At 34.8% G+C, this 8,535-nt stretch overlaps 2 protein-coding genes across 6 annotated transcripts; both read right to left on the bottom strand.

Moving 5' to 3' along the window:
* Positions 1-1,095: 1,095 nt before the first annotated feature.
* LOC107038197 lies at positions 1,096-2,086 on the bottom strand. 3 transcript variants are annotated; one of them, XM_015257131.1, is made up of 5 exons: positions 2,047-2,079; positions 1,862-1,983; positions 1,624-1,793; positions 1,383-1,508; positions 1,096-1,265 (listed from the first exon to the last, which is right to left on the bottom strand). In XM_015257131.1, exons 2-5 carry the CDS (start codon positions 1,916-1,918, stop codon positions 1,223-1,225), a joined length of 396 nt encoding a protein of 131 aa, XP_015112617.1. In that variant the 5' UTR covers positions 1,919-1,983; positions 2,047-2,079; the 3' UTR covers positions 1,096-1,222. The 3 variants fall into 3 exon arrangements, 2 of the variants coding, with proteins under 2 accessions (XP_015112617.1, XP_015112616.1); XM_015257130.1 differs by having other exon boundaries at positions 1,862-2,086; XR_001460885.1 differs by lacking the exon at positions 1,383-1,508 and having other exon boundaries at positions 1,240-1,265; positions 1,862-2,086.
* A 696-nt stretch (positions 2,087-2,782) lies between these two features.
* LOC107038298 (ubiquitin-conjugating enzyme E2 H) lies at positions 2,783-8,527 on the bottom strand. 3 transcript variants are annotated; one of them, XR_001460890.1, is made up of 6 exons: positions 7,846-8,527; positions 6,840-6,916; positions 5,411-5,578; positions 5,202-5,330; positions 4,783-5,003; positions 2,783-3,254 (listed from the first exon to the last, which is right to left on the bottom strand). XR_001460890.1 is itself a non-coding variant. In XM_015257325.1 (5 exons), the coding sequence occupies exons 1-5, from the start codon at positions 7,896-7,898 to the stop codon at positions 4,867-4,869; spliced, it is 564 nt and encodes a 187-aa protein (XP_015112811.1). In that variant the 5' UTR covers positions 7,899-8,527; the 3' UTR covers positions 2,783-4,866. The 3 variants fall into 3 exon arrangements, 1 of the variants encoding a protein (XP_015112811.1); XR_001460891.1 differs by having other exon boundaries at positions 4,808-5,003; XM_015257325.1 differs by having other exon boundaries at positions 2,783-5,003.
* Between the last annotated feature and the right edge of the window lie 8 nt (positions 8,528-8,535).

Genomic DNA, 8,535 nt, shown 5'->3' with positions numbered 1-8,535 from the left:
GACGGGGAGATAAGAAAAAAACCGGCCCGATGAAATTAAAAAACGACGTGTATTAGCATCACGAGAGGAGTTGAGTGAATGAAATTAGTTTTTTTGGCAAATTAACTTACGTTAATTCATGTGAAACCTCTTATAAAATAGTCATCAATTTTTTTTCTCACTCACTCAATTTTTTACATTTTAAATAACCAGTTGGACCTGGAGAATCTTTTATTCTAGATGACTTTAGTAGCAAAAAATTGAGGGTGAAATATCCAGGATTCTTCTAGACTTTTTAACATTTTTGAATGAAACTTTCGGTGCATTTGTGAAAAATTTTCATTAGACTATTTTTTCGGTAAAATTTCAAGGGATTTCATAATTTAAAATTCACACATTTAAAGTAAAAATTAAGAAAAGCTATAAATTTGAAATTCCATGTTTTTTAATACTTTATTTATTAATTATATTAATTAATTATAGGACAAAATTTCCCCGGAGCAAATTTGTAAATACAGTATCAACATTCACGTGAGGAAAAACGTAGATTTTAGCGAAACTCGACTGTCCCTGTGAGAAAATCCAAAATCTGACCCTTGGTCCAGGTGAAAATGAAAATTANCCGCAGACAAACGCGAAACCCTCCATTCTCTCCCAGTGGCCAGCCGCCATGATGATTGTGCGCAGTGGAGTTGCGCAATGGCAAAATTTAGCATTACACTTTTTACCGGTCTGAGCTCAATAATATGCTCTAATAAAGTCTGATTTCTTGATAAAATCATTCCCGGCACTCAATATTAACTGATTATTGCACGNAATACGGAAACATTAGATTTATTCACTGGAAGAACGTTTTTAGATTATTATTGTTCCTTTACGATCACAAGAGACTTGTGTGTTTTGTGATTTTATTCGTCCCTCCTCTCATTGTGATCCACCAATGAAATCAACAATCAAAGAATAAAAAATTGATATTTAGGGGACTCACCGGTCGTTGAAACACCCGGCGTCAGCTTGGCATATATTCCAATCCAACTCCAACAATTCCACTTTTCACGTTGATCCTTCTCTATTCGTGCAGTACCAAAGGCCGGCCGCCATGATGGATGNACTCACCGGTCGTTGAAACACCCGGCGTCAGCTTGGCATATATTCCAATCCAACTCCAACAATTCCACTTTTCACGTTGATCCTTCTCTATTCGTGCAGTACCAAAGGCCGGCCGCCATGATAGATGTGCGCACTAGCCATGTTTTTGGCATTTGCACTCTTTATACGTCTCGATTCTGTAATAATGCAATAATAAATTCCGAGTTTTTGTGATAAAATCCTTTCTTGCCATGAATGTTAACTGATTATTGCATGAAAAATAATTATTTCCCCGGTTTAATCCCCTTTCTCACCGAAAATCCGCGGACGAACGCCAAACCCTGCAGCCCCTGCCAGTGACCAGCCGCCATGGTGGATGTGCGCAGAGAAGTTGCGCAGTAGTGATGTTTTTGACATTGTACTCTTTATACGTCTCGATTCTGCAATAATGCAATAATAAAGTCTGATTTTTTGATAAAATCATTTCTTGCCATGAATGTTAGCTGATTATTGTATTATTAATAATTATTTCCCCGGTTTAATCCCCTTTCTCACCGAAAATCCGTTGACGAACGCCAAAACCTCCATCCTCTGCCAATGACCCGCCGCCATGTTGAATGTGCGCGGAGGAGTTGCGCAATAGCGAAATTTGGCATTCCACTTTTTAGAGGTGTAGGCTTCATAATATGCCCTAATAAAGTCTGATTACTTGATAAAATCACTGCCTGCCATCAATATTAACTGATTATTGCACTATTAATACTAATTTCCCGGGTTTAATGCCCTTTCTCACCGAAAATCCGCAGACAAACGCCAAACCCTCCATTCTCTGCCAGTGGTCAGCCGCCATGATGAATGTGCGCGGAGGAGTTGCGCAATGGCGAAATATAGCATCGCACTTTTTACAGGTCTGGGCTTAATAATATCCACTAATACATCTGATTTCTTGATAAAATCATTCCCGGCACTCAATATTACCTGATTATTGCACGATTAATAAGTATTTTCCCGGTTTAATCCCTTTGTTCCTCGAAAATCCGCGGATGAACGCCACAACCTCCATCCTCTGCCAGTGGCCGGCCGCCATGATGAATGTGCGCAGAGGAGTTGCGCAGTAGCGCAGTTGATATATTTTGAATATGCTACTCTCTCTTATAAATATCCAAATATACTCCTAGAAATTATCCTAGTATACGATAATAAACTCTGATTTATTAATTGTCATTCTTTGATTACCTATTACATGATGCCTATGAGGATTATGACACCTCATTTCCTTAGTATCGATATGGCGGCGGACAACTTGTGCATGTCCTACTTGCTTGCCTGTTTTTAAGGGCAGCGGGGAACCATCAGCTGTGCGTTGAGCGATCCTTCCTCCCATAAACGCATATATATGTATATACACATATGAACGAAACAATTGAATTACTCACCCAGATTCATTGAACAATTGTTGAATACCCATCGACAATGAAAACCAACCGAAATTTTTTCCGTGAATTGTTTTTGCAAATGTCCCCTCTTAAATTTGTCCGCCAGATATCCCCGTTGGATGCTTTGAGTTCTGACCCGTGTAACCCTTGGAAGCCTTGCAAATTGAAAAAGTCAACCCTCGTGACCCTCTTGACCCTTAATTTGACCGTTGCTGGTTTTCGGGAACCTCAATTGGATCCTCGTGACCCTTGGGTGTCTTGAAGAAATATCACAACAATGATTTTATCATTTTTATTTTGTGTTTATTGTACCAAAAAATTCATTCGTTTTAATCACCTTCGACTCATTATAATATAATTTTATCCTTCCTCTTCTATTATATTTTATGCACTTATTAATTAATATTTATAATAGGATAGTGTGTGTTCCTTGTTATTGTTTCTATATATTTTTTCATTTTTCATTTTGTTTTGTTTTCTTTTCATTTTGTTTTCGTTAATACGAATACAAATTCACCGTTAGTAGCATCATCTTCTCAGAGTTTATCATTCTTTTCAATCTCCATTTCCATCAGTGGACAATAACACGGCGTTTTGCATTTAAAAACAGAGGTGTGGAGGACTCACGGCCCAACCTCCCCAATACATTTTGTTTATTCTCTCAAAAAACTATTTTTCTTTTTTCTATGGCACTTACTCTCTTCCATCGTCCCAATGCAACAATTCAATTTTCATGTTCTTAGCCCCCGCCTAAAAAATACAATGGAAACATGTATTTCTTTCGTGAAAAACAATGCTACTCCAAATTTTATTGAATTAAGAGACAAAACAACATCGGTGAAATATCCAAGGCAGTCACACCCATTAACTAACATAATTGTAAAAAATAAATTTCATCCTATGCTATTCATTACTATTATTTTTATCGCATATTCACTGAAATATCGTTCAACTCAGACAATTTAAGATTTTACACTTGTAATTCACCATGTTATTTTTATTTTTAATTCAGTAAGTTGTTATTCCTGCTAGACATATTAATGCCATCATTACTGCAATAACAATTACGATATAATAGAAATTTAGGTAATCCATTAAAATATTGTAAATATGTGAGATCTTTGAGTATAATGACGTCATCTCGATTGATAGTCATTTTTTTTTATGTTTTTGTTTTTGTTTCTTCGTAATTTTGTTTACTGAAAAATACACATGAGTTGACATAATGAAAGAATGAGCCATTTCAGATCAGCTGTTGAATTCTTGATTGCCAATTTATCGATTCATTAAATTCACGAAACAAATGCCAGAAAAAAAGAAGGAGAGTTGAGCATTTGTTTGAAAATCCAATTATCACATATAATTTATTATGAGACAGGTAAAAAAAGTAGTTGAGAAGCAAGCTTTCATTTTCTTCCGTATAATGAATAATCCCCCTCGTGTTACAAGTATTTTAAACACTGCTAGCTAATCATTAAAATTTTTAATTTAGACGTGTTGTTTGAAAATGATTTCAAGATGAGTATCTCAGGGCTTCAATTTGAATAAACGTATGTGAATATTTAAAAAAAAGTTGAAGAACAGTAACTCAACTGCACTCTGTCTAAATAATACAAGTTGAAAAAATGATGAGCCATCTATTCTATTCAAGGGAAGCAATGGATCTACCTAATTTTCCGTTGACTTGATTTCTTTTAGATTACAAAATAGCGATACATCTATATTCGAATTGAAATTCTGAGATATATCATTTGTCATTATTTTCTCCAGTTATCTCTAGTTAGGTATTTGTCAAGCGCAGGACATGATGGCTTTTCTCACAGATGTACTAACATGATTGAAAGAAGAATAATTTGATGTTGACAAGGTCTACAATAGTTACGTAGCCATCTGTGATTATTTCAATTGATTAATCAATCAAAAAGACGAAAAGTAATTATTAATATTTTTTTTTCTTTCAATCAATTTTTCAATAGAATTTTTGCAAAAATAATAAAATAATAATAACATCGCGATGATTGCGCTTGCCCCTAATTATGTATCAAGAGTTTCTTTAATATCTTTAATATAATTTATTACCAAAAAATGGACTGTGGCGTAAACTTAATCTAGAGAATTTTAGTAGATTGGAAATCAAAATGAATTGATCTATTTATTTTTTGAGTGTCGATTTTGTTTCGGTTGCTTGGTGAGCCGATATATCATGTGCAAATTGCATCAAACGATGTTTTTTTCTTAATGAATTTATTATTTTTTGAAATGTTGAAAAAAATCATACGAGCTGCTCTTGTCCATTTGTTTACCAGCGGAACCGGAGGATTTTTCATTTATTGATGGATATGAAGTATTGCAAAATATTTGGTTACAACTCCATGTCTTGTGCCTCATCCTCGCTAAAGTCACTCATCGAGGATTCACTATCTGATGACATGCCATTACCATTGCCACCATTCTCCTGGTCCCTGAGTGCCTCTTCTGTCGCGTATTTCCTTACATAATCTGAAAGAAAAATTTCGAAAAAATTATTGACCTTTGATGCCTTTGAAATTATATTTATTAATAAAAAACATATGTTTGGTTGTGCATCTGAAAAATTATATTATCAAGTAAAATTTTCAATATATGGAGAGACTTGAAGGCATTTTTAAGCATTCAAAATTAGCAAATCCATAAAATCGACTTCCAACAACTTCTGACCTGCAACTTTTTTCTTGTACTCTTCTGGCTTATGAAGATACATAGCAGCGGCATCGCCGTTGAGTGGATCAATCGGATTGGGATATGTTAACAACTGGGGTAGGAAAGACTCGAAAATATTGGACAAATCTGTAACAGAGAGAAAAAAAGAAAACTCTACCAATAAACTCTCATGACCATTGAGTTGAGCTAAATTAATGACATCTCACCGTAAAGGGCCGTCCATGCTTGGTTGATGACATCAAGACAAACCGTGCCGGAGACTTCATCGATGTTTGGATGATAAACTTTATTGATGAAGCCAATGGAGGGCGATTTGAAGGGATAATGCTCGGGCAAGTGAACTCTCACCTTCCATATTCCTCCTTCGTAAGGCGCTAAAATACATCATATCATCCTTTTTATTTTTTTCCATTTCTCCTGACTTATTATTCCTACTAAAATTTACCCCTTTTTATTTATCATATCCATTTATAATTATTAAACCATTCACCACTCGAAAAAAGTAAAAATTTTCATTCACCGATTACATCGACAATTACCAATGTCAATTTTGCATAAAATAGAAAGGGTTATGCATTGGATATGGAGAGTGGCATATTGACGCGGTTCGATGCTAGCGAATAGAACAACCGCCTACAAGTGAGGATGACCCACTAACCCAGTTTCTCAACGGGCTACATACACCAAAGTATCAGCAGGAACACTCTTCCCGTTGGACTCAAGCAAATAAAATGGATGAAAAATTTTCGAAAACCTGCTTATACATATAATAATTACGTCCATCATATTAAAAACAAAATTGTCGTGTCCAAATTATCCAGCTTTTTTCCGTACGTTCTCAATATAATTTACAGAAAGTAAATATTGAAAAACGACTTGATACTTTGAAATTGAACAACAGATAATTTATTGTAAATTATTATATTTTTAAACAACTAGAGAGAGAGGGAGAGAAATAAGTGTAGGAATTGTATTTAATCATGCAAGAGACGTGCTAACATTCAATAATCGTTAGATGCATGGCTTTCATTAATTACAAGTGTACTTGTACTTGGATTTTCACATTGGAAATAGAATAATGAATTTATCATTCATGACAGCTTACAGGAGAGTAGTGAAAGGGCAATAAGGGCAATAATTATAATATATTATTATTGTCCATTGTCATTATTGAACAACCGTACTTGAAGAACAGACAATTTGCCGTGATTCTCTTTACACTGTCTGCCGCCTCATTGGGGATTTTCTTATTCGTCATTACCAAGGGCCCTCGGGGAAAAACTTTCAACTTACGTATCAAGGTTTCAACAAGGTAGAGGTGAAAAATAAAGAAATTTGAAAAAATTGCCTCAATGAGAGATACTTTTTTTCTAGGGCTTTTCAAGACAAAAAATTATCTAGACAATAGTATTTCAAATTGAGGCATGATTCTTTGGATGTTCAATTCAATCTTCAAAATTGACTTTCACCCAAAAGAATATTCAAAAAGAAAAAAAAATCAATTATTCATGATATTTAATTAAATATTGCTGAACAACATGGCCTTTACCAAGAAAATGTTACATGTTACTATTTTTTATTTAATTTTCAAAGACAGGAGAAACTGGTTAATTATTTAATTGAGTCAATACTCACTTCCACGTGGTCCGTAAAACTTGACAGAGAACTCGTTGAGCCCACCGAGGATCGTCACCTCGTGTTTGCTCTCTATTCTGTAGGCAGCAAATCGTTGAGGAAAATATGTGACAAAATAATCTTCATGAACAATAACACAAGAGAATTGATTCCTCACATTGTCGTCGTTATGGCAACCCTTAGCACATACATTGCCTTTTTTCTTCATAATATTTAAATTATTCCTCATTTATCAACACAACATTGCTATTTTAAACAATTGAATTTTTCTTTCTCAACTGGATATTTTTCCCTCCATGAAAAGACAATTGGATGGGCTCAGGCTCAGAGTGAATCATGTCTCTAATTGTCTCCAGAGTGTGATAATTTTAAAAAACATTCAACCTTGAGTTTCGACAAGTCCGAATTGAACTATACGTTTGCATTGGTGGCACACTGCCAAATGCACTCGTATTTTTTCTCATGTTTCATTTACATATTATTTTCTATCCTCGCATATATCATTCAATCGCTCAAAAATTGTCAACATTTGAAGAAAAAACAATATTTTGTAATAGTATAATAATTATCTGCTAAAAAGAGTTTTAAACTCTTTCCTTGTGTGTTTCGTTATAATAATTATTAGAAAAAATAATAATAAATAAATAAAAAATGAAAGAAAAAAAATATGCTATGCATCAAGTTAATTGACAACTGGATAATTACGATATATCAAGTATACTTTCCAATCCAATGCACGCCAATATCAATGCATTGGGTACGAACCAATGTTGTGCGCACACGGAACGGTACAATCAGCTGGTTAAAAACAGCTGTGACCCGTCATCGGTGTAATACAAAGTTAAATACCCTCCTTCGCATTCTAAGGCCTCTATATTTTTGCCATTACTCTGCCAATTGGCGAGATTTAAAATTAAAGCACAATTGTAATTTTCATAAAAATTTACTAAAAATTTCCACAAATCTCTGTAAAAAAAAGAGCAAAAAAACAATATGTAAAGGATACAACTTGATAACATCGGTGTCCATGCGTCGCTTGCCAGCACTCGGGGACGACATCTTCCTCAATCCAATCGTTCAAACAATGGACGTAGTGACAATCAAAGGGCACCAATGCCAAATCCCCTCCAATTACGTAAAAATCACAATAATTCCCCCGGATGCCACTTGGTTATTTTTCATTTATTTCATCTCATGAGTCCTTTCCCATCCCACACACCACTGTGTTTCTCGTAAGATATAGTATAGCAACGAACAAGGATAAAAAAATGAAAAGAGAGGAAAATAAAAGTGACAAGCACCCAACAAAAGACCTGGACTCGGGTTATTCAGTTTTGCAGAACGCCCTCGACTGACTGGCCCCAGACGTTGAGAAAAAATGACTAATTCAATCCAATGGATTCACTATTTTACGAGTAGCAATGTTTTTCTCCGTCAATTAGTCGTAACACTTGCTTCTCCAAAACAGGCATTCCCACTATTCCCACTATATACTAAGCTTTGTTCTCTCTCGAGTACAGTTTAATCGTCATCTTTGCTTGCACTCGGCCGTACGATATATCTTGCCTCATTCACTTGGCATAAAATGACACTTGAAAAATAAGGAGGAGGCATAAAGAAGAAAAAAACGAAATTATTCATTGAAAGTAAAAGGATTCTTGTCAACTTTTTTTTTGATTTTTTTTTTTTTTTTTTT

Source organism: Diachasma alloeum, unplaced genomic scaffold (assembly GCF_001412515.2).
Source record: "Diachasma alloeum isolate Michigan unplaced genomic scaffold, Dall2.0 Dall_scaffold_00279, whole genome shotgun sequence".
In the NCBI taxonomy this organism is placed as follows: domain Eukaryota; kingdom Metazoa; phylum Arthropoda; class Insecta; order Hymenoptera; family Braconidae; genus Diachasma; species Diachasma alloeum.
The sequence above is the reverse complement of the archived record's forward strand: the minus strand, read 5'-3'. Positions and strand labels throughout refer to the sequence as shown.